The sequence below is a fragment of the Numida meleagris genome, chromosome 4 (assembly GCF_002078875.1).
Source record: "Numida meleagris isolate 19003 breed g44 Domestic line chromosome 4, NumMel1.0, whole genome shotgun sequence".
In the NCBI taxonomy this organism is placed as follows: Eukaryota; Metazoa; Chordata; class Aves; order Galliformes; family Numididae; genus Numida; species Numida meleagris.
This window is the reverse complement of record NC_034412.1, coordinates 86,026,087-86,052,391: the sequence shown is the minus strand read 5'-3', so window position 1 is coordinate 86,052,391 and position 26,305 is coordinate 86,026,087. Positions and strand designations below refer to the sequence as shown.

Genomic DNA, 26,305 nt, shown 5'->3' with positions numbered 1-26,305 from the left:
AATACTGCATTTGTACTATTTTGACAATAGTATCAAACTTTTGTTCATTGAGACTTTTCTGCTCCTTTCCTACCTTGTGTGATCTTCTTGCACATCTTTTATTTTTATTAAATTTGGAGTCAGTGGACCTGAAAAACGCTACATACTGAAACATTTCTATCTCACAGTTCATTTTGTATTTAGTGAGAACTGTGTGTGAAAACCTAAACTTCAGCACAAAGTAGGAAATCTACCTTAAATTCCTTTGAAAATGAACTTCAAACATGAATTTGATTTGAAAATATATTATTCAAAAATGCATTACTAACACTTATTTGGTTATAGCAATGAAAAGAAATGAGGAAAGCAAAATATGGGGAAGAATGAATGTGTCGTAGAATTGTATGTGTGAGTACAGGAACTGAACTGAGTAAAGAAGAATGAACCCAGCAGCGCCAGCTTACAAACACAAACCACCATGATGCAGAAAAGATCTTGGCAGAGAATGAGCTCTTGAGTCTGGATGGAACTGAATAACATAACTATACTTCACAATTGCAAAACTGACCAGCAGAATTTGCATTTGTGTTTAAAAAAATAAAAAAGTTCCTTGCTCATCCAAGACTTTGACTTGAAGATACAGTATTAGGGTAGGCTGCTAGATGGTGTCACTTTCAGAAATTCTCTTAAGCTCTGTTTTAATCACTTTTATGAGTGATTTGATCTAGAAGAAATAAATTTTCTCCTCTATGATATTTGTAACTTATTTCACTGACTGAATCTCTGAAATCTTCTTTACCTGAATTATTTTTAGATGTTAACCACGATTTAGAAATTTTAACCAAAATGAGGAACAGATGTCTTCAAACACTTATTGCCTAGGGGAAAAAAAACATGCTATGTGTCGACGGTTTACGGGTGTTAGGCCCGATTCCGTGACAAAGGGGACGGGGGACCCAAGGGCCCACGTCCCGGGAAAAGGGGAAAGGGGAAAAGGGTAGGGAGATGGCCCTGAGAGCAAAGAACAGCGGCAACAATCTGAGGAGAAACAAACTAATTTACTAAATAAAATATCGGAATGCAAAACAACACACTATAATACAATATAATTACAATTTAAGCTGATAAATTCAATACAGAGAGAGAGAATGTCCCAAAATCAAGGTAGGCCTTACTCTACTACCGACGATAAGGCGGCTGGAGAGCGAGGTGCTGCCAAGACGAGAGACGGCGGAAAAAGGGACGAGGTCTCGTGATCTGCAAGTTTTTATACTGCGAGCTTCTATCTTTTCCCTCCGGCTGGAAAATGGTAACAAAGGAGCAAAGTGCCGTGGGGACTGTAGTAGTCCTTCTCTTCTGAGAACTAGGTATGTCCACTACATGATGTTATGATGTGGAATACCAATAACCGAAAATCACAAAACCATGACACTATGAAAACAAGAAGTGCTACTGGAGATTTTTCAGAAGCTTATCATTATTGTCCCCTGGAGACAAGAATTCCCCTTTCTCTATCTTCTTTGTGCCCTGGGGACAGAAGTAGTTCATCCTCCAGGAAGAATACCATTACAGTTTAGGAAAGGGGAATAATAGAAGTGTTAGAGTCTGATAAAGACTGCAGGAGAATAATGTGTCTAAGAGGAATCTGTATGGAGAGAGAATGATGGGATCTGTAGGTGTGCTCTGAAGTCAGGACCATCATGGGTGTGTTTCATCTTGAAGGTGAACATGATGGAAAGTGTTGAGGGGTAGGGGGATCAGCATTAATTAAATCACTTGAATAGAAGCAAAGCTTAAATTTGATGTCCTGAGAGGTAGCAAAGAGAAGAACAATATCTGTTCAGAAAAGCAAGCAAGCATTTTGTGTATGGGTTGGAAATGAGTAACTCCCAATGAGAGGAGCATGTGATGATGGTGGTAACACTACCTTCCTTGAAGGGACTGCCAAGAAATATCTGTACTTGGAGGTCAAAAGAAAGAAGCATCAAGGCTCAGACACTGCGTAGAGATGATGTACAGGTGAGGAGAAGCAAGAAAAGCAGACTAACTTTTTGAGTGCTAGGGTGACTTGATAGCTGCGTGCAATCTGCAGAGATGGAAAAGAAGTGAGAGAAATTCTAATGGTTGGGATGAGAGCCAGGGAGGGCTGGTGTGATCAGATTAGTCAGCAACCCTAAACTGTACTTTGCAGATTTAATAAATGTCTCTGCTAAAGCACGGCTAGCCTAAGTGCTGCTCTTCAAAATTAAACCCAAAATACAAGTTCTGGGGAGGGAAATAAATTCTTTGTCAGTTACGTTAAATTTGACTTAAAAGTAAAAAATGCACAGGGGAGGTGGATAAGGGACTATACTGAAGTGTAAGTTATGAATTTCCAATTATAGCAGAGATGTTTCTATTGTTTCTTTCAAGGAGAGTTTATTTTCTTTATTGAGGAAGTACTTTATTGCTATGTGGTTGGTTCAGGCAAGAAATAGGAAAGAGATACAAAAAGATAATAGGATTATATTGTGATTCTGAGAGTTATCATGTTGTTCTTTCACTTCTGGGATCAGTTGCGCTTTTATTCCGTCTGTCCAACTGTGACAGTTTAATATTTCTGTGCTTATCAGGAAGCTGATGAAAGCAGACTTCCCATCTTTCTCAAGTAGAAGAACTTATGTTAAACTGCTTGCAAGAGTGCAGTTGTAGCAATTTTCTGTGCAGGAAGAATTTAATATTTTCCTTGTCTTAATATTTTCCTATATTCATTTAGAAATTTAGATATGAATGACTACTTAAAATAAATGGAAATCAGTGAAAGAAGGGAAGCAAGGAAAAGCACTATAACTAGTGCTGATAGAGGCATAAGAACAGCTTATAGGTGTGCTGGATGTTATCACAACCTAGGAAGAAAGAGAAATTGGATAGTAGATGGGAGGTGGAGTATTTGGGCATTTCAATTAACTTCCAAAGATTAATCTAAGATTTAAAAGTGGACTCATTATCTATTTACTGCTTAAAAACCTCCATATGTCAAAGAAAATAACCACTAAAATTTCCCATCTTTGGTCCCATTTGTGAAGTGTTAGTGAAAATCTTTGATTTGATGCTTCCAGATGATTACTGTTCAACAGGAATGTAAATATGTGTGTAGCATTGGTATTTTAATTGATGTCCCCTAGAGGCAAAGAACGTGGTCAGATCTTCTAGTTCTCATATGGCTCATTGAAACAGGCAACATTTCAGCATGGAATGGGAATATATGCAGGCAACAAATAAGCCTTGATCTATGTGCAACTCAGCTTTTTGTTTTCTCTTTACTTTTTTCTTCTTCCTCTTCTGATACACATCTCCTTTCCATCCTTTTGTCTCTGAGAGCTGGTGGTTGTGAGGTAAAGAGTTGAGAGAGTAACAGACAGCAGATAGGACTGTTATTTGGGCTAGTGAAAAGAAGTGGGCTCTACTAAGATTAGTTCCCTTTCTTTTCCTTTACTGGAGCCTCCTTTGACAGGGTGTGTTCTGTGTAAGGGTGTTCCCAATGTTCCCTGCCACCTTTCTTTTATTTCCTGCTCTGGAAACTGTTAAAGTTTTGCTAGAATAACTTTGCTGTTTAAGATGTGAAAAATTGCACTGCTACTGCTAGAGCTGTGCCAAGCTTAATTAAAAGCCAAGTCTTATTCTGTAATTCAGTGTGGGGAGATGATGAGGTAATACCTATTTTCCTATTACTCCATAAATTCTTCAGTAAGACTAAGCATGCCTACAAAATTACCGTTTGTGCCCTAATGTTTTAGGCTTCCCTCCAGTACCTTTTCTAGGGGATGAGGTAGGGTGAGTGACAGAACAGAATACTAAGATCAGTACATAGCACAAATTATATGAATATATTGTTCCATAACTAGACATGAATTTTCATTACTGCTGCCTCCTACTTATGTGGTAATGAAACTTAAATAAAAATTTTGTTCACAGCCAAGAGTGATTTACAGAAGCAGACTAGAGAAGAAGGTTTCATTTATTAGGACTCTCAGAACATAAAGCTTTTTCCTTTAATTACACTAACTCCTGTAAACTTTAGTTGTCATGTCTAGGTCTTTGCTTTAAGTAAAACACTGTGCTGTCTTTATGGTCAGCTCTGTGAGTCCATATATTGAAGTAAGATCTTGATTTTACAGTAAATGAAAAAAGTTTTATAGTTAAAGGGGGAAAAATATTTTCCTCAGAGTGAATAAAAAATCATTTTTTAATTCTCCCTTAATGGATAAGAGGCTGTCAATGACAGCACTCAGCAGCTGGAGATACACTGGTAGCAGTGCTGTACCTGCAGACCTTGAGTTGGATGTTCAGATTTCTAGGGAAGTTTAAATCCTGTGTGGAAGTAACCTCTAATCCATATCTGACTATTCTTACCAATCCGGGGAGCTTTAGTTCTGCATATGTATTTGTGAGCAGTGAGTAAATTCTGAACTTCAAAATATATTTTGGACTGTGGCCTATCACAGAGTAATTTTGGGTTTTAGTTTTGTGCATCTCTTTTTAAGTCAACTTATGACTGATTTGTCTTTTGTCTTTATTTGCTTCTTAACATTATGAAGGATGCTGTCCTTAACATTTTGATTCTGATATGCTTATCTGGATAAAAGTATTCTCTGCGAGTACTCATGGACAATATGTCAATGGTTTACGGGCGTTAGGCCCGATTCCGTGACGAAGGGGACGGGGGACCCACGGGCCCACGTCCCGGGAAAAGGGGAAAGGGGAAAAGGGTAGGGAGATGGCCCTGAGAGCAAAGAACAGCGGCAACAATCTGAGGAGAAACAAACTAATTTACTAAATAAGATATCAGAACGCCAAACAACACACTATAATACAATATAATTACAATTTAAGCTGATAAATCCAATACAGAGAGAGAATGTCCCAAAATCAAGGTAGGCCTTACTCTACTACTGACGATAAGACGGCTGGAGATCGAGGTGCTGCCAAGATGAGAGACGGGTGGAAAAAGGGACGAGGTCTCGTGATCTGCAAATTTTTATACTGTGAGCTTTTATCTTTTCCCTCCGGCTGGAAAATGGTAACAGAGGAGCAAAGTGCTGTGGGGAATGTAGTAGTCCTTCTCTTCTGAGAACCAGGTACATTCACTACATGATGTTATGATGTGGAATACCAATAACCGAAAATCACAAAACCATGACACAGTACATTCAGCTCTGAGCATTCCTGTTGTGTTTCTGGGGAGCACCTTGCCAACTCCTCCCAGGCAGCCTGGTCTGACTGAATCAAAATTGCTGGCAGTCAGCAGAAGGATATCTTATTGGCAATCTTCTCACTATAGTGAAGCTTCCAGTTTGTGGATACTGGAAGATGGTTACACAAAAAGTCTTCAGCTCACGAAGTTTCTCTGCTGTGCTTTTCTTGTGCTGTGTCATGCTTGTATCTGTGCTGTTGAAACTGAATAAGAAATGGGAGTCTGTCTCTGAGCTCTCACCGTATTGGCCTCTAGCTGCGCATTTTGCTGGCTGTAATTTTAAGCTACTGTGCTGCTCCTTTATGGAACTGAGGGAAGGGAAATGGAAGAAACTAACATCTGGCTGAAATAGATCTTTTAAATGCTTCACCCTAGCTGATGCAGTTCTATCAGCCTGCAGTCCAGAGCCTGAAGCTCTGTTCACTCCAATGAATGGTCACTCAAATTTTAGTGCTTGAAATGTTAGTGTTAGCTCACTGATTTTTTTTTTTCAGAGCACTGTCATAAGGAGAAATTTAAGCGAGTCACTTCATCTTGTCACTACTGCTAGATACACATGTGAAGAAATACAATCAGCGCTTCCAGGGAGGATGCTTGGTGAGTCAGCATGGTCCCTGGTCACATAGGAAATCAATCCCTGAAGTCTTTTGATCAGAATAAGATCTTAGCTCTCAAGACAGTACGTGGGTACAGGCTATTATGTACATGTAGAACAGTATTTTAAGTACTAACATGGATGTTATCTAAGCCACCCACCAGAAAACATTACTAAGTTTGTGTTCATCTCTTTGATCACTAGAGCTGAACAATCCAATCTGTATTGCAGCAGTTAGATTATTCTCTGTCTGGAAAGATCATGTAAATTCTTCAGTGAAAAGTAGCAATTGATTATAAGGTATATATAATGGCTCATATATAAGATAAGGAGAGTATTGGATTGTGATTTTTGGATATTCATTTTTGTATAGTCCCACTCAAGTAATCTGAATCTGCATCCAAAGTATTTTGTCCTGTTTCTGAGCTCAATTGTTCAGGGAAATATTGGTTTAAGAAGAGCATATTTTTTAGGTATTTCTAGACATCTTTTTTGAGGGAATTGGAGCTTTGCGATATGTTAAAAATAGTGGCTCCTGCCAGCTAACAATTGTTGTAAACCCTTGGCAGGCTCTAATCACTCCAATTTCTCATAATCCTTATTCAGTACTTCATATTTTAATATTGTCCGCAGAATATGAGGTAGACAATTGTAATATCTCTGAACAAATCACTTAATCTCTCAGTTAAAAAGTCTTTCATGGCATCTGTGGCAAAACCATAGGTGGACCCAAATCTATCAAGATGTAACCCTGTGTGTTGCCCATAAAATGATCATAATAATTATTATAATTCAATTATATTTGATATTAGACTTGAACATGAAGTGCCTTCAGGGAATATAGTTTAGCAGGAGTCTTCAGTACTGAGCATCAGCAAGAAGCATGAGGTCCTAAAATCTTGAGGGTGGGTAGGTAGATACTTTTCAGAGATTCTGTGACTCTTTAAAAGCTAAGCAACACAGCTGGCTCTGTAATGTACATTTATTCTGATCTCAGGAACAAAGGAACTTGGCGTTAAAAGTGGAATTTATGGCATCTTTGGTAACAATTCTTTTATCAGTCTTCCTGTATTACTGGAATAGGCTAGCATCTCTATTTTGGTGAAGTGTTTTGTTTTAATGAGATTTGTCAAAGTTGAGGTGAAGTTTTGTCATTAGCCTGCTTGGCATAACTGAAATAAATTGCCACGAAGTTCTGTATATACTAGTGTTTTTCTTCTGCGGTATAGCAGTAAGGTGGGAATTTGGCCTGGCTGGTGTGATACAGGGTAGCCTGTAGGTTTAGTAAAGGTGGTTAATTACACACAATTCTAGCAACCAGAGATGATGACATCAAAAAACGCAACATCAGTTTGCTTTCCTCTTTAGCTGGTAACAAGATAATATCCAGGTATGTCTGTTCTCCTCTTTATACTTACTTGACTTCTGAGGTCTTTCAGAGGTCAGATTTCCAAAATCATGTCAGACTTACAAAATAAACATTCAGCATTTGTTAGTGTTAAGCCATTTGAAGTTTTTTGTCTAATTAAGTTCGATTTTTCCCTTCTAAATCATTTGAGAACCTGAACCTCTGTTCCCAAATCTGACTGCTTTCCATATTTCCTACTTTTCTGTCAAATTCTTTTTTTTCTGTTTTTGGGTTTTAATTATTCCAGACCTCTACGGTAATATTAATAATAGTGATTATGATAATAATTAAAAAAGAAAAAATAACACTGGTAGTATTAATAATAGTGATTATGATAATAATTAAAAAAGAAAAAAAAACACCGCAAAACAGTAAAAAGAAATATCAAAGGAATCTTCTTTTAACATTCAGATAAATAACTCAACAAAAGTGGTCCAGTGTAATCCAAAAGCCTAGATGTGATGGGATGATAAAGTTGTAGGGTATCAGTGAGGGTGAATAACATTATTACAGTTAGTATCAGCGTTTGCCATTTGTGTAGCCCTAACTGGGAAATGCTAAAATTTGATCTTTCTTCCTACTCTTCTTTTGCTCTTAAATCTTATGCTTTAAAGGAGGAAATATTAATCAGTGAAAGCCCAGGACTCCCTCTGAATCACACACGGTGCAAGCAGAAGGATAGAAGGCTGGGTATATGTCGTGCTAGACAGCAAGCCACTTGTCAGGTCTCCTGTGTATGCTCAGAAGAAAGGAATTGGCACTAAGATCAGAGGCTCGACTGACTCAAGCTGCTTGCTACAATGTGTACTAGAGCTGATTTTGAAAGCCTTTGGAAGGAGGGTCTTACTACTTTAAATTGCATTTGAACTTGCACCTTTTGTGCTTCCTTCTTTGATCCTGTGTGTGTCACAGGGATGCTGTTTGTAATGGTTTGACTTTTAATGTGTTTAGCTGGGTGATTTTAAGGATTAATCCACAAACCACTGCTACATGTGAAATTGAGTAAATACTATTAGAGGTCACTCCAGTATTAACTGAAGCCAATTAATATTTTTTTATTTATTAAAAGGCCTGATTCAAGCTCATAACGTTCTGATAAGAGATTTAGGCCAAGGTTTCAGTAATTTCTGGTGTAGAGTGCTGTAGTGCAGAAAGGGAACTGCAGAGCGAATTTCTAATTGGGTCTTAAAGAGGCCAGCAGAGTCAGAGGTATGTGTCCTGTGGACACAGTAAAATAGTCTGTTTCTAACCAGTCCTTTAGTTCTCTTCCAAAGTAGTCTGTGAAATCAGAGACCAGTTGTTCCTTTAAATCCTTTTTCATTGTGTAACTTTTGTCATTCCCATTCCGAATGGCTTACAAGGACCATTGAGAGTACTACTTCTCCTGAAAATAGCTTCAGCATAGATTAAAACAAAAATCATATAATCTACATTATATACGTTAAAATGATGTTCAACTAGTTCAAGTGAATCTTGATGGCTAAATGTAATTGTGATTCCTCTATTCCCACTACCTCATCCTTTTCAGCTCAAACATCCCTTTTTACTGCATATTTACTGTACAACTTCTTGCAGATAAGTGCAAGTTTTTTTGACTGTGCTTATGTTCTCCATCTAGAAAAAGGCCTCCAGTGTGGCTATCTAGTGGCTTGCAGTATTGCCAATCAAAAATAATTATTCAGTGTTGTATGGTTGTTATTAGTTGATACATATTTGAAGGTGTGTATAAGTTTTAAATGAGTTTGAAATACTTTTTTTTGTTGTTTTTTTTTGTGTGTGTTATGTGTTGGCTTGGAAGCATTTTCTCATCACATGTGTTTTAGCAGATGCGTACATGACACAGGCTACCAATTAACTAAAGTGAGAATGAATATATGGGTGAAAATCATCCTGAAGCTTGCCAAATTCCAGTTCTGTTAACTGCAGAGGAGGGGCCTGAAAGGCAGGGATTTGTGATGGGATGCTAAAACACAACTACTGTTCTCTGGGAGCAATAAGAATTTTCTGAAAGACTGTAGAAATGCAAAATCTCAGAACATCTCTTTAGCTGGTCTGCCTTTGTAGAAACGACTGTAAAAGATGCATTGTCAGGAGAGTTAAGTGAGTTACAAATACTGAGTTCATCCACAGGGTGTCATCTGTTGTGGAACTTCCTTAGTCAGGCATCATGAATGTCAAACTCATGCTACGCTACAGGCTCTGCAAAGCAAATGTTTCCTTTGTTCATCTGTACTCAATTATGTTTATGAGATTTTTCTGGAAAAACTAATTTAAAAATTTTAGTGCTTCTTGGTGATTGCTTTCCATCTAGTTTGGACCTAGAGAGGTATTCTTATTAAAACAAGAATGGCTGTGACGCTACAAAAAAATGTGTGGCTGTTAGTTTACAATCAAGACATTTTTGGGTTTTATCCTCTGAAAAAAAGTCACAAGTGACACTTAAAGTGTTCCACTAAGGAAGCTCAACAATACCACAAGTGGGATAGGATTTAAAGTAACCGTTAAAAGCTCTACTATTACAGAAATAGATCCATTTGGTAGCAAACAAATGGGTACCTAAAATGTTTTACTTGTCTACAATATACTTAGAAAATTATTCTGATAACACAAATTTATATTTGTTGGCTGGGGAAAGTATTCTTTTTCATCTTTTTTCATAGATGCTTTTACTTTTATCCATTCAGTCATATTTTATTACATACATCTGAGAACTGAAGCAAAAAATGTAGGTCATCTGAACCTTCTGGGAAATATGCCTTGGGCACTGACAGCTATTCATGTCAGCTTTCCCATACAGTCAATGGCTGATTATCACACTTTTTAAAGTTATAACATAGGTGAACTGGCATTTCTGAGGATAACATATTTTACCCATGTCCACTGAGCTTACTTTTGTCAGGTGCTAAGGTAACAAATTTTATTTTAAACTTCTTGAATGTTCAGCATTGATGGGCTTGTGTCTCACGTTCACAAGCATAACAAGGGTTATCTGTAGCCCATAGTAAGGCTGTGTAAAACTGCAGGAGAAAGGATTAAATGAAATGAGAGATTACCTTATTTGGATGGAAGTGTCTAGATGAAGAACATTTTACTTATTATTTTTCTTTTAAATCTAATTTTCTTATATGTATGTATATATAATACACAGTTGCATGAATTACTTTTAACCTTCTGAGGATCTTTTGGAAGATAACTTCCTACCCTTACAAAAATAATGCATTAGAGTGAAGAATTTATTCTGTGGGAAGGTATTGAAAATAAATGGCCATTTAAATACTTGATGTTTTTACATAGGTGTTTTTCCACAGAGAGAAGTCAGGAAAATTTGTTGAAAATATAAGGGTGGAAAAGTTCAGAATTGTCAGGCATTCTTGAAAGCCTGAAGGGTTGAGGGTCTTTCTGTGTCTTGCAAAAGATAACAGCAAGTTAAAAATCTGAATTTGGGGAATAAATTAAAAATGGCAGTAGGATGTGAAGAGCAATACTTAGTATCTTCATTTTTTGTACTATTGATGCAGAAGATTATGAACATAGTTTCTACCATATTTCTTGGGCAGAAAAGAAACCTTAGCTACATTATTGGTTTCCATGCTGGACAGAGATGGAATATATGGGCAACAACAAAGCAAAAATAGCTGAACTGAAGGATTTATCTTTTCTGTAAGAGCCCTAGCCAGCAGGTGTTGTCCTTCTTTCATTCTTTGAGTAGAATGAGTGTGAAAATTTCAACAGTAAGGATTATTATGTATTGTAATTGTCATTGTTCTCCATTTTTTTGTATCATGCTTGTATGTCAGATAAAAAGAAAAGGTGTGTCTGATCTGATGGGGAGGAGGTAGAATATGGTTACTCTCAAAGGAAAAATACCATAGTCAAAGAACTCTTTGATAGTATGAACTTAGATATATAATACTATGTGTGTATACACATTTGTTACGTTTTTATAAGTATTTTCAGGAGCTTTTTATAGGTTCTGCTGCTAATGGTTGCTAATTTAATTCCTTTTGGTTAAAGAACAATGGAATGGTATTGATTTTGAGTGAGCTTCAGCTAAGAATAATGAGTCTTCAGTTTATGTATAATGCCTTTAGAAAACTGCTGGTCAGAATGTGTCATTGTGTTTAATTTTGTTTTTGATATAGGTGTGTGAGAGAGTGCAATAATTTTTCTTTTGTCATAGCTACTTTCTCTTTTCTTTTAAGAATTCAGTAAACCAAGTCTTTTAATTAGTAGAGGTTGCAGTATTGCAGGTTTTGTTGTTGCGTTTGGAAGGAAAATATCATTACCTGAATGAAAACTCCAAGACTGAAATGAAACCTGCACAGTGAACCTCGCAATTTTCTTTCAAATGAAATGGAAGGGCAACTGATTCCACAAAATATGTGGGAAAATAGATTCTTAGCTGACATGATCCATTTTCCCTTCCCTCAGAGATTTTTCCTTTGTTTTTGCTCTGTGCTTCAGTTGAGCTGACTCATTAACAACTTCATCTTCCAGAATTCTTACTGAATCGGAATGATGTTGTTCAAGTTCTGAATCACGACTGCAATGCTGAATTTGAGATGACAGCATTTTATGATTTTTCTTGTCACTATGTTATTTTATCTGTATTTATTAATGTAAGACTTCAGTTCACAACTTATTACCATTGCTTACTCTTTATCACACTAAGAATAGATCTGTAAATAAACGATCTTCCACCTACTGCTGTTTCTTTGGCAGATAATTGTATTTTAAGACTTTTATTTTTTTTAATGGAGTTATTTTCACCAGAACTATCAAGTTCTTCTCTTCTTACTCAAATAATCAATATTGTTTTGTTATATGTCAACACTTTTTTGCTGAAAACCAATTTTTGTTACTGCAATGCTGTATTACTATTTAATACTTACAAGCATCATATAACAATTCATCTAGCTCTAGATCTTTTGTCAATAGTTTACGGGCTGGTTTGGCTGGGTTCTGTAACGAATGGGGCGGGGGCCCACGGACCCACGCCCCAGGAAAGGGAAAAGGAAAAAAGGGTAGGGAGATGGGCCTGAGAGCAAAACAGCGGCAGCAATCTGAGGAGAAACAAACTAATTTACTAAATAAGATATTGGAATGCAAAATAACACACTATAATACAATATATTTACAATTTAAGATGATAAATCCAATACAATGAGAGAGAGTGTCCAAAAATTAAAGTAGGCCTTACTCTAATACTGACTTTGAGATGGCTGGGGAGCGAGATGCTGCCGGGATGAGAGATGGGTGGAAAGAGAGTGAAGGTCTCGTGATATGCGAGTTTTTATCTTTCCCTCTAACCGGAAAACAGTAACAGGGGAGCAAAGTCCCCTGGGCAGTGTAGTAGTCCTTCTCTTCTGACAACCAGGTACATACATTACATGATGTTATGATGTGGAATACCAATAATCGAAAATCATAAAACCATGACATCTGTCTTCCTAAAACCAGCAATGTTCTAGAAAAGGGAGGTGACTGAGATAGTGATGAAGTACATCTTTTAAATCTGTAAAGCAAAAATAGGAGAAACTAGAAGTTATGACTGAAACATTATTCAGTTTTCTGGTTTTCCGAACATGCTTTAAAAATTTACTGGATTTCCTGAAAGATACAGTAGAAATTGAGTAACAATTTCAGGGTTCTCTATAACTACCTGAAGGGAGGTTGTAGTGAACTGGGAGTCGGCCTCTTCTCTTGTGGAACTAGTGATAGGATGAGAGGGAATGGCCTCAAGTTGTGCCAGGGGAGATTCAGGATGGACATTAGGAAATACTACTTTTCTGAAAGAGTGGTCAGGTGCTGGAATGGGCTGCCCAGGGAGGTGGTGGAGTCACTGACCATGGAGGTATTCAAGGAACATTTAGACATTGTGTTGAGGGACATGGTCTAGTGGCAACTATTGGTGATAGGTGGATGGTTGTTCTGGATGATCTTGTAAATCTTTTCTAACCTTTGTAATTCTATGATTGTATGAATATTTTGATCCTTCACATGCTAGTCCCCCAAACAGTTGATGATTTAAATCCAATTAAATTTCTCTACAAGTGCCCCTTTATAAGTTTTTCTCAAGTGCGATGTCTGGTATGTTCTAAATGCTGAAGAAGAGATTTGCAATCCATTAATCTTCAGTATCTTTTCTCTCTTTCTCTTCTTTTTCTTATTTATTAGAAAAATAATTGGTATTGTTGGTCCATTTTCAACTCCTTTTTAAACAAATAATAGAACTCTGTTGTAACATAGGTAGAGATGACATTCTGAGTTCTGTTCCCTCTTCTCTTGACTTGAACTGTCATTTTAAGCAAGCTACCTAACTCCTTGTTTTTTGTTCACCAGTCTTTAAAAATGAAAATAAAACTGACATTATTTGGTTCCACTAAACACATATTTGCAGGTTTCTGAGCTCTTGACTGTTTAAAATGTATCCATGGAAGTATGTGTGTGATTTTCATTAGAATACCATGTCTAAAATAACTCTAAATTTGAAGTAGGTGGGGAAAAAGCAACTTATTATTTGAAAACAATCTGTTAGTAATTTTGTTGGATATAAAACCATTTGTGAATGTAATTAATATTGAAGCAGAAACCCCTCTGCCATGTCAGGAATTTAATGCTGAAAATTATGTGGCTATTTAAAATGACCCGGGTTTCAAAATAACTGCATTGGTAGCATTTGTTGCTCAGTCTGTTCTTGTGGAGCACCAGGTTATTCTTAAAGAAGAGCTGGGAAGCAGGGTAGGGAGAACTGATGAAGAGGGTGGTGATTGCTGGAACAGGTTGCCCAAGGAGGTTGTGGATGCCCCATCCCTGGAGGCATTCAAGGCCAGGCTGGATGTGGCTCTGGGCAGCCTGGTCTAGTGACTGGCAACCCTGCACACAGCAGGGGGGGTTGAAACTCGATAATCATTACGACCTTTTCAACCCAGGCCATTCTATGAAGCTTTTATTACTACTCAAGAAGCTAACTAATCTTGTGACTTGTTAAGTATTGGAATTTTAGGGTTCTTTGTCTGCTATCGATGTTCTCCTTGAATATCCCGTAAAGCTGATTTAAATAATTGAATACTTTTTAAGCTTAGATACGTATTAGGGAATTTAAATGAAATGAAATACATTAATATTTTCACTAGATCATTTCAAACTATGACCTTGAATGTACACTGCTTATACGATATTTAAGTCTTTGAAAGTGTTTTTCTAGTTTTGTGATACTTTTTCCATGTATGCTGATGTTGTGAACAATGCAGTACTTCTAATACCCTAGGTGAAACGTGCTTACTCCTTACTACAGGAAATAAACAATTCCCACTGGAACTCCACTCAGCTCTATTAATTTATCATTGTCTCAGTGCCTCTTGAGGATCTTGAGTGTGGTCCAAGTCGTCGGGTCCTGAATAAAATATGATTTATATTTATATGCTTTATTCATCATAACAGCAAAACTTTCCTTTCTGTAAGCATAGGAGGAGAGTAGATATGGTTTTAGATATGATGATGAATACTGTGTAACTTTTCTGATCTATTGCTTTCTTAATCTAGTATGTTACGTAGTATAGTGTATACCACAACCAAGTTCAATGTGCTTTAAAACTAGGTATTAGTTTTTCTGATCCATGATTTTGCTCTGTGGTGTAGTTTAATTCTTTTTCTACTTTGTTTCTTTCAGGACATGAGAGACAGAACCCACAATGGCAGAGATTTATGTGAAAGACTTGGTTGAACACCACTTGACTATTAAATGCTGAAAGCAGAAGGCCCTAGCTGATAGCTCACATTGGAGCAAAAAATTATTTTAAACTTCAAAAATAATTATGTCAAAGAAAGGTCGTGCCAAGGGAGATAAGCCGGACATGGATACTGAAGCTCTGCAAGCTGCTAATGAGGAGCTACGAACTAAACTAACCAACATTCAGATAGAATTTCAGCAAGAAAAAAGCAAGGTATATATCTGTATTCTGTGATCACTCTTCTAAATACTAGCAATGTTATAAACAAACAGAGCCTGAATCTCAAATTAATTTCCTACTAAAATATGCATCAAACTTATAAGAAACATCTCAAGAACCACTCACTGATAAACTGAGATTTTTGTCAAGGGGAGGTGTGGTATGAAATATGAGAAGAACTGAGCATTAAATTCCATTTTCTTGCCAACTATTTTAATAATGTACAGAAGTAAGTAAATATTCCCGAAGACACTTTGTTGAAATTTGCAGTGATTTCAATACTAATAGCACTAGCTTAGCTGGTCTCAAAGGAAACAAAGGAGTTTAGGTTTTGATCTTAGCACTGAAAATGGTATATTAAAAGAAGTGTATGCAGAGTTGAACACAAGCATCATATTCAAACCATGTTATGTATATGTCTAAAGAGATTCTAACTTACCTAGAAATAATGTGTGTAGGAGTCATGATTTGATTTGCTTGGGTTATATGTGCTACTGTCCTTAGCTGCTCTGCTGTGTCTGTTTATTAATGAAATGAATCCATAACTATTTGTCTGTCTTGCATATATTCAACAAGTATTTGAGTAGTCAAGAGAACACACAGGAGAAAATGTTCATTCATAAAGTACATAGAATCATAGAATTGTAGAATGGTTTGGGTTGGAAGGGACTTCTAAGATCATTTAGTTCCAATCTCCCCCTATAGGCAGGGACACCTCCCACTAGACCAGGTTGCTCAAAGCCCCATCCAACCTGGCATGTATATTTACAATTTCTTGCATTTACCTTTAAACATCCCTGTAGCATTTTAAAACATGGAAAGACAATGAGGTTATTTATATTTTACGATAATCTCAGTGCATTTGACCTTTCACAAGGCAGTTCTGGAGATGAATCCATGTGGGGATGGATTTATCTTTTTTTTGCTTGGTGATACTTTATTTCTAGAAGTCTCAAGGACTTATTAGTAGAAGAAATATGTACTAAAACCATGTTCACTTGATATAACATGCCTTTATTCTGTACTTGCTGTACTATCTGTGGAAAATTTGAAACATCTTTGGAACACATGGATAGTAATAGTCCCGTATGTTCAAGTTTCTTTAACAGACCTGCGTGATACTCAGGTTTGAATGGTGTTATCTTTCATATTTTGTTTCATATTATTGTTTCATTACTCCAAGAAAAAAACCTACAAATAGAATCTTCAGACAGAGGAAAAAGCAAATAATAAAGCCCTGATTTTTACTGACTGGAGTAGGTTCAGTGCAGATCAGACAAAATAAGTTTGTTGGAAGAGGGAAGTTTCTAAGTACTCAGATATAAGACTGTAACAGACTAAAGAAAATGATCATAGAATGACACACTTCACACAACAGAAAACTGAAAATTCAGATGTTATTATATATTTTCTTGTTTCCTACTGCAGCCTAGATTGCCTTTCAGACTGCAGAGGCTATGAACTTCTGTCTGATCCTTTCTCCTATCTCTTATGGGTTTACAGAATTGATGAATGAACAGAAAAGCCAGTTATATTGCTGCTTGTTTGCTTATCTTACAACTTCTGCTCTTCTTTGACATTATGAAAATGAACTATAATACCGGTGGTACAAACTACTGCTTCTTAAAACCACACAACCTGAAAATTACCAGTTGCTGAAAACCTCTAAGATCAATTTTAGCAGCTAATATATTGCATTTATCATTGTCTTCTTCAGCCTTGTTATTTTTTTTTTTTATTCTGTTTTGGAAGAGAAGAGTAAGAATATGAATTTTATAATCTTTTAAATACATTAGAGCACATAATTATAAAGCTATCTTATAATTAGGACAGATGAATGAATGAATTTTGAGTGTTCACATTGAAGGCTACACAAAAGCTAAGAGTTTAGCCTTGGTATGCTTTTGAAGTTTGATGTCAATTTCAATTCTGATTAACTCAGTGTTAAACTCTATCTTTAACGTCATGACAGCTTTCAGAATACTAAAACTCTGTCTATAACTAGCATCCTTACTTATATCCAGTCCAGCATCAGTTGCTTCAGTTTGCTTACTTGTTCATGTTTCTGCAGTTAGAAAGTTTTATATCTGAGTGAGTACTGAGGTTGTTGCTGGAGACGCATCTGTGTATCACGCATCAGATACACATGTTGAGAAATCAGTGAGTTCACATGTGTAATGTGTAGGTATCTGAATTAGGAAATTAGAGCCAGAGTGCTCTAAAATCCTACTGAATGTACAGTCCACTCCACAGTAAATTCTGCTGCATGTTGGAAAGCATTTCTGGGAGGAAATTTTGATTTCCTTGTCTTTGCTGTGGTTTCTGCTGTAAATCACTGAAGCAGAATAGAGAAAGGAGCACCTCACCATCAGGGCATCGGCATGCTGTCTGTGTAGCAGCTACATGAGGTGGTGAAGGCCTTGACTGACAAATTATAGACACAGCACTGAAAGTAATGCCTCCTATTTTATTATTTTTGTCAGAGGCGGATGTTGGTGGTATGGCAGTAGAGGTTGAACCTTCCCGCCAATATTCCATTACGTTTTGTTGCCGTGCAACAGGTGGCAGCAGAGGGGCAGTCTGAAAAAGTGGTGTCTGACATGGAAGTGCGGATAAAGCAAAGATGTGGCACTGAATTTTCCCATGTAGGAAAAATGGCACCAGTAACAGTGGGTCGCCTCCACTGGAGCAGATTTTTGAGTGTAGTATGCAGCCTGTTGTTCATCACTGGCAAAAAAATACATAGCCAGTGTGGTGCCTATGTTTAAAAGAAAAAAATAAAAAATTCTTTAGCTGACAATTTGCTCTGAAATAGCGAATGTTTAAAAAAGTTCTATGAAGTACAGATTCCTACTGACATAATTAGGAAACATCAGAAGATAATCTTCGAACAATTTAGGAAATTCTTTGTTCCTGATAACAAGGTATTACTATTGCTCTTGTTAGCAGAGGAGGAGATTTGGAAAAATGATTGCCTGAAAGTGGAATCAAGGTAAAATTAGTTGGATTCTTAAATAACTGTAAGTGATAAGAACTGTTTCTTTCAGAAGATATGATACAATGATATAATCTTGGAAGAAGCCAGGATAGTTCCTAGGCTGTGGACTGATGTGACAAATTGTCACCTCCGATAAAGAAACTAAATCAGGCCTGTAGATTCTCCTGAAGCCTTTAACTTAAATTCCAGAGCTCTACGCTTGCAAGTTTAATGTTCTGCAGAAAAGTTATCATGTCCTAAGTACAAAGTTTTAGCATGCTTCTTTCTCCCTCTGAAATTGTTTAAATTTTATTTTAGCACAGAGTTCTTCCAATCCAGTCAATTGCAATTTTATCCTTTGACATACAAATCATTTCAAGTAGTATGAACTTTCCACAGTGAGAATTATTATCCTTTTATTCTGAAACTAGCCTGTTTCTCTGCAATTTTCTCTGTCTCTAAGACATGTTGCTATGCAATGTCACTTCCAAGAAAGAAGTTGGGGCTGTTGAGAGAAGAGAAGTCTTGAAGGGACTTTATCAAAATGCATAAATAGCTGATGGGTCTTGGGGAGGAGTAAGGATGGAGCCAGGCATTCTCAGTGGTGTTCTGAAAGCCTGTGTGAACTTTTTTTTTAAATTATTGACTTCATTTCTTGGTTATGCTTCAAATTGAGGACAGAACGGCTTTATGCATTTAAAAATAAATTAATTGTGTTTAAATGCATTTCAAGACTGAGACAGTTAAGCATATGGGAAAATACCATATTACTATTTTTGTTCCATCAGTTGCCAGAAGTGTAGAGATTAACATATTGGGAGGGAGAGGGACAGAGTTTATGGCTTTCAGGAAAGACATAACTATAATAGAGCTAATTTTCCATCTTCTCTGATAAGAAGCAATAACAAGTAGAGGCTTTTTAAAGACCTTGAAGATTAGGATCTATTTTTCTGGGTCATGTAGAATGAAATGCATTTAAGATGAGATGCAAAAATCAGGGATTATAGAAGGATTGTTATTATTTGCATTGTGCTTGCAGAAACTTTGTGAGTGAAACTGACTAGATGGAATGTGATGGTATTTGGTTAATCTGAAGGTTTGAGATGTGTTGTCACAGCCAGCAACAATGGGTATAGATAATGGCATTCACTCAATGAAAAATGCAAACCATTACTCAAGCATACCGTTTTGTGTAACCCAGTACTCCTCCAAAATGTCAGAATCCTTTTCACATATATTAAAATTGCTTTTAGGAATTCACAGTCAATAATTTGTTTTATTGAAAACTGCCTTTCGTACTCATACTTAATATACAACATGACTAAATTTAAAGTACTGTAGCTACTGTAGCTTTAAAGTTACTGTACTTCTAAAGTACTGTAGTTCAGGAGGAATATTAGCATTGTTTATAATTGTCATTATATAATCTATTTTGCTATGTAGTTTTTATTAGATTTCATTTTTGAGTTTCTTAACTTTCTTTGGTCAGATTTCAGTTAATTTGAGTGTTGGTTGGTTTGCAAATTTATCTATAAATTCACTCATCTGTGATAGTAAATAAGCTTAACTTTCTCTTAGATTCTCTTATGGTATTGAGTGCCCTAATGCAAGCAGTGAAGATTCATGCTATCTGCTATAGGCTTGAAACTTCAAGTTATTTCACCGGAAGAAATAAAACATGAGTATCTAAAGAAGACATTTTCCAGTAGCCAGACTTACAATTTAGGGGGGAGATCATTCTTTTTTGAATAAACATATATATGATCTGCATCATCCTGGAATGGGATAACAGTATCATCGTAGTCGGATGGTGCCTGATTCAGAACTACTAACTTTTCCACACCTACAATTATAATGCTGTCCCAGATATTTAGTCCATTGTATATCTAGAACATTGCTTCCATACCCTCCCTATCTTGCTTTCACTTGTTTTTTTACTTCTTTTTTTTTACGCCTAATATGAGTCTCAAAATTACTATTGAAAATAATAGGACCATAACAACCTCTTCTGTGAAGGAAAAGCTTGCTGTTCTTGCTGCTGGAAGACTTCAGGTGGAGTTGAGATTCTGGAAATCCTGAAGTTAGAGCTAGGGGCTTGATGTACAACAGATTGGTCTCATTTTATGACCAATCAAATAAAACAGTAAAGTTGGTTTCATTGGATGAGTTATAACTGAGGCTTTTGAGTTAAGATGCCATGTTTTCTCTAAAGCAAACACACAAGAGTACCTGTTTAGATCCAGCCTGCTTACAATGAAGAAAATAGCAAAGTTTTCTGAACCTTTCCTGAACTAGTATTACCACTTTAATTGAACCCTTTACTTCTGTTTTTGACTGTAGAATCCAGAACTGTGGGAAAAAAATAAATTGTATTAATTATGTTTTCATAGTAAATTTTATTCTGAATATTAATAGAGAACCTCCCCTCCATGCTGCACTAAAATCTGGGGCAAGTTGCATCTTTGCCTTAGTTTAGCATAAATTAAATACATCAATGCATTGTGTGACCACAGGTCCCAGCAGTGCACAGAACAGGTGCAAGAAGTCTGGGAATGCTGTGGAAGGTACTAATATCCAGCTGCTTGGTAACCTGACTTTTACCATGCAGTGTTATGTGGATTATATGTTTTTAGTGCCGCTCAAGGTCAAACTACAAATCTTTGAAATCTCTGCTGGTCTCTGGCTTTGTTTTAAAGTAGAATATTATGTGTAGAGCCTATATTCTGGCAGACGCAGTGATAAGGGTTGTAGAAAGGTATTACTGATATTAGGTGTGACTGGATGCATTATACCCTTTCTGATATACTACAATGCAGAAACAAGCTTATCCCTCCTTTTTTTTCCCCCATCTATATTAATGTCTAATCCCACTTGGAATTTACCTTAGGTCAAACAGCAGATTCGAGTGTAGGAATTTGGAACTCAAATCCCAAAGACACTATGTGTATAAACAAGGTAAATCAATGATTGGCTGAGAATCCCATCTGCAGTACAGTGATAGTGGTCTTTAGGTACAGAAGCATGCTGTGGGAATAAATTACCTGAGCCTATATGAAGATCTAAGTCACTATGACATCCTTGAAGTACGGTCCTTCAAACAGTAGAAAATTTTCTCAGCATGAACATGAGCATTTTTCTCTCTCTGCTTCCTTTTCCATAGCCTCGTTGGGCACAACGCACGGGTTGTGGATGAGAATAATCTGGGGGGGGCTGGTGGAGTAAACTGGCAGGGAACTGGATTGGATGCTTCTTGGTGGTGTTTTACTCCCGAAAACTGTGAGAGTTTGTTGCCAGTAGCACCTCTGCACAGCAGATTCCTTTACACACAGGCATAAACAGCCTTTTTCAAGCTCTAGCTCTCTTGCTGTTTGCTGAAGAAAGAAATTTCGTGTATACAGTCTTTGCTTTTGGATGCTTTGGATGGGATGACTTTTTAAGATTTACAAAGAAGCTCTCCTGATGACTTGTAAAGGTGTGATGGCACTTATTAATCAATATTTTATATTGATGTTCCAGGTGGGTAAATTGAGAGAGAAAATCCAAGAGGTTAAGCAAGAAAGGGAGCAGGAGCAGCACAAGCACACAGCCTATGTTTCTGAACTGAAAGCTAAGCTCCACGAAGAGAAAATGAAGGAGCTTCAGAGTGTCAGAGAGCTGCTGATCCGGCAGCATGAGCAGGAAGTAGCGAGAATGGTGAAAATCAAAGACAGTGAAATTCAGCGTTTGCAGTCAACAGTAAATGTCCTACGAGATGGGGCAGCTGACAAGGTGAAGACCGCGCTGCTGAGTGAGGCGAAGGAGGAAGCTCGCAAGGCATTTGACGGTGAACGAATGAAGTTGCAACAGGAGATCTTGGAGCTAAAATCTGGTAAAAAGCAGCTTGAAGAAGCTTTGAACAACATCATGCAGGCAGATAAAATGAAGGCTGCTGACCTGCGCATGGCTTACCAATCCCATCAGGATGAGATTAATAGAATAAAGCGTGAATGCGAGAGGGATATCCGCAGGCTGGTAAGTTCATGAAATAATACATCTGTTCATGGCAGCATTTAAGATATACTTTTATCTGCCCACAGACAAATATCAAACCTGTTCTGCAGTGACATCTTCCACCAGTGCTGGTTGGTTCAGTAGGCTGCTACTTACATTACTTTTTCTTCCATACAGCATAGTTTTATGCCTTGGCTTCATGGCTATCTCAATCCAATCCAAAGCTTTATGTCCCATCAAGTAGAATGTGATTGAACCAGAACTTTCCAGAGCGAACTTCTTTCAGCAAATCATAGAAATTGATTTTTCCCTTTCCTACATGCTTGAATTGTACTTCTTATCAAATTTGTCCTGATCAAAACAGTGAGGCACTGATGTGTAGGCAGTTAAGCAACACCTTTGTGAGGTGAATAGATTAACTTTTCAGAGTAATTTTGTGTTTTTATCTGGCAAACACATTGTGCTTAACCAGAACAAAGTATTTTCTCCTTCTGAATCATTGCCCAGCTCATTCAATTTGAAGCATTGCTACTCCTTTTGGCTTCTTTAAAACTTCTGATTTTAGATTATGTCTTTTGGGGGCAGAAAAACTAGGGCGCAGAACTGCAGGCTCTGTCATGTTTCATGAACCATAGGACTTCAGTGCAGGTGGCACACTGTGCCATTTGTATTAAATGAAAGGATGGGCAATATTTCCTGATAGTGGGTGCCCCAAATATTTCAAATTTGCAGCTATATAAAATGTAAAGCATCTGTAAGGAGGGCTGCATGCACCAGTACATTTAGAGCAGTTCAACACCAAAGGACATTTGTTTGGTACATTATTCTTTCAAAGTATATTCAAGATGAGAGGTGGTTGAATCATGGGAGGTGGTTGAGTCACCATCCCTGAATGTGTTTAAAAACCATCTGGATGTGGTGCTCAGGGATGTGATTTAGCAGTGTGTTGTTAGAGTTACGGTACTATGGTTAGGATGAGGTTGGACTTGATGACCTTGAAGGTCTTTTCCAATCTGAACCTGAGTAATTCTATGGTTCTAAGATCTGGTTGTTAATCTGGCTAATCAAGCAATTCAATAGTTACGCAAGTAAAATGTGAAATTATAAGAAAATAATTCTCATATGTGAACAAAATTACATTTCAAATGGAATAAAGCATTGGTTTTCTTAAGCAAAAATTAGTTTATCACTTTGTGCTTATATGGGTGTGTTCTTTTATTTCTTCTGCTCCTTGGGAAGAAGGATGGTGAAGATAAGCTGCAAACAAGTATTATATATGTTTAACAGTGATCATTTTTTGTCTGAGGAAATGAAAGCTTTTAAAGTAGTTAATATTTGTACTTAAAATAAACTGGATCTTGATCAGCTTTCAGGGGCATCATTTCGTTGATTAATTAATGGCCACTGCAAAGTCTGAGAATGCGATACTATTGTGAACAGAACTTTTCACATTTTGTTCCATATTATAAATTTAGAATCTTAAAATAACCATTATAAACCAGGTAATTTTAAAACTTGCTGTCTTGTTGCTCGTGTTGTTCTAGAGAAAGGTGATATTTAAACTTACCCTTCTCAAAGCGAAGAAAGGGTGAGGGGACACACATACTTATTCACCCCAAATTCTGTCATTTTAAATTGCCCCAACAAATACACCTACAGTGTGTCTTAGAGTGGTGTTGTATGGGAACAGCTTAGCTCTTCTCTTTCAAGAGTTGAGCCTTTAAGCCTGCTGTGATATGAATGAAGGTGAAGGAGGGCACTTCATTTTGGTGTCTCGCATGAAACTCTGTCAAATCATTCTGAATTATAATTGGAGCTTTTCTGGGTCTCTCCATTTCTTCCTCTGTTACTCAGTACAACTGCGCCTGTAAAAGATAATTGTATTTGGAGTGTGTGTAGATAACTGCTGTTATCTGTTCACAGCTCTGGAAGAAGTCTGCCATTAGCTTCATGGGCTTTCACTACAAGTGTTCACATCCTTCTGTGCTTTAGGGGAAACAGTGAGGAAAAGATATCAGAAGATTTGTGTTGCCATGTAGTAGCTTGACTCCTTTCAAATTACAAATTTCAATATTTCATTAAATTGTATGGGATATTATGATGAAAGAGAAGTGTTTCTTCCAGGAATTCATAACAACTTAGGTAACTGTTCTTGTATATGGCACTATTTTAATCTGTGGCAAGGTAAAAAACAAACAAACAAAAAACAAAACAAAACCACCACAAACACTGCAGAGTTCCTAGGAGCTGCTATCCTCCTCTGGGAGACTAGGTGGTATTATAGATCATAAGGATGTTTCTCTCCCTCTGCCCCACCATTTTAATTAGTGCAAGGGATGCTTGACTTCAATTTAAAATCAAGTTTATCAGCTATAGATTTGGAGTACTTGACTGGCTTAGATCCTACACTTGAGGAATGAAATGACAAGAATGTATGAATATATGGATATAGTTACACTGGATACATAAGCAGCCATACTTGTGTTGTACGAATGTCAGTATTTTAGAAATACGATTCATCACTTTTGAGATATATCTTCACACTTCTGAATTGAGCCATTAAAATTATGCAATAAACCTCAGTGCAAACAAGATGAATGGGAAGATCCTGGTTATTTAACTGACATAATTTGGTTTTAAAATCACGTTTAATGTTAGTTTTCAGCAGTAAATAGAGTTTGTCTTCTTTGCCTCAAATCACAAATATAGTATCTTCAAAATGTTGTTAAGTTTTGGCCATAGACCAGCATCGTTCTGTTGCAAGTACATCTGTGAAATAGGGCGTGAGTAGTACATCATTTCAGTTAGAGGCTTCATTCATTCCGGGGTTGTCTGGAGACTGTTTTCAAGAAGGCTCTTACTTTACAAAGTGCATTCCTCTCAGTACTCTTTTTTTTTTTTTTTTTTTTTTTTTTTGCAGAGATGAGAATGATTGATTCTTCACAGTGCTTGCTTTGGAAAATAATACAAAAATAACCATTTATCATGTATTGATTTGACATCACTTCATTTATATTATCTCATAAGAAGGAACTTAAATGTATATTTTGTCTGATAGTGTTGAAAATAATGCAATATTTTAAAATTCAGAATAAACAGATGACATGCATCGTGTACTTTCTGACATGAGGTTTTAGGTTAATATTGTTTTCTCTGTTGGCAATATCTTTAACATCAAACCTTTTGTCCATTTCAAAATTCAACCTAGTTAAAACTCTTGCACGTATGGTCTGCCTTGAATATTCCTAAATATTCCTGGACTGAGACGAATTGAATCACTTATGTTACTTCAATGTAAAAGAGACTCAGGTTTTTTATCCAGAAAATCAATGTAAAAGATTCCACTTATCTTATTAGATGCACAATCAGATCCATGTTTGAGGGCACACAGCAGACTGAGTGAATTAGATTTGCTTATTTCATTTATATTCATAAATAACCTTACAAAATTCTCTAGACAGTAATGTAATATTACTACAGATTCACATTTGCAAGGAAAAAAATCCTTTTGTTGTTCATAGAATAAAAATACAAAGTTGTTTTTAGGATTGATTTTAAGAAGTTTGTGATCAGCTACGATTTATGAAGTTAGATGTGTCCAGATCACATATAGAAGAGAACCAGCCCTAAAATGCAGCCCTGGGGCACCCCACTAGTTACTGGCCATGTGCCTATGGTAACCTCAGTTACTGAAATCCCTTGAGCCTGATGTGGCAGCTAATTATTGCATGAATTCAAAGCCCCAATGTAAAAAATCCTCTGTTTAGAATTTCCCAAATATTTGTAATGCAGTACCTGAAAATATGATTCAGCCTTCATGTATGGATCCTGCAGTCTTTTCCTTGGCTAAACAAGTCCAGCTCCTTCACCCATTCCTTGAATGACACATTCTGAAGCCCCATAGTGGTCTTACTGCCATTGCTGCAATTTATGGCAACTGTGCAAATTCATTGGTCCTTTTTTTTTTTTTTTTTTCATAGGGAAGCCCTGAAGTGGTTGCTTTCCTCCTGGTGTGGTTTCACAAGTGCTTAATGAAGGGCTAAATCACTTCTCTCATCCTTCTGACTACCCTCCTCATCATTTGGTCCAGTATCAAGTTAATTTCAGAGTTAAAACCTCTCACTACTGACCCACATCCAACTTGCCCTCCAGGACATCAAAGCCTTTTCTT

The 26,305-nt window shown here is 36.8% G+C and overlaps 1 protein-coding gene across 8 annotated transcripts in view; it reads left to right on the top strand.

The window, feature by feature from the left end:
- Positions 1-26,305, top strand: part of JAKMIP1 (janus kinase and microtubule interacting protein 1) — a 137,959-nt gene that overhangs the window by 50,695 nt on the left and 60,959 nt on the right. For 7 of the 8 annotated variants that reach the window (XM_021396240.1, XM_021396244.1, XM_021396243.1 and 4 more), the window contains 3 exons: positions 5,707-5,809; positions 14,888-15,161; positions 21,661-22,155. In XM_021396240.1, coding sequence (XP_021251915.1) covers positions 15,033-15,161; positions 21,661-22,155 — 624 coding nt within the window. In that variant the 5' untranslated portion in view covers positions 5,707-5,809; positions 14,888-15,032. The remainder of the gene's footprint in view (positions 1-5,706; positions 5,810-14,887; positions 15,162-21,660; positions 22,156-26,305) is intronic. The other variant, XM_021396238.1, reaches the window with a different exon arrangement.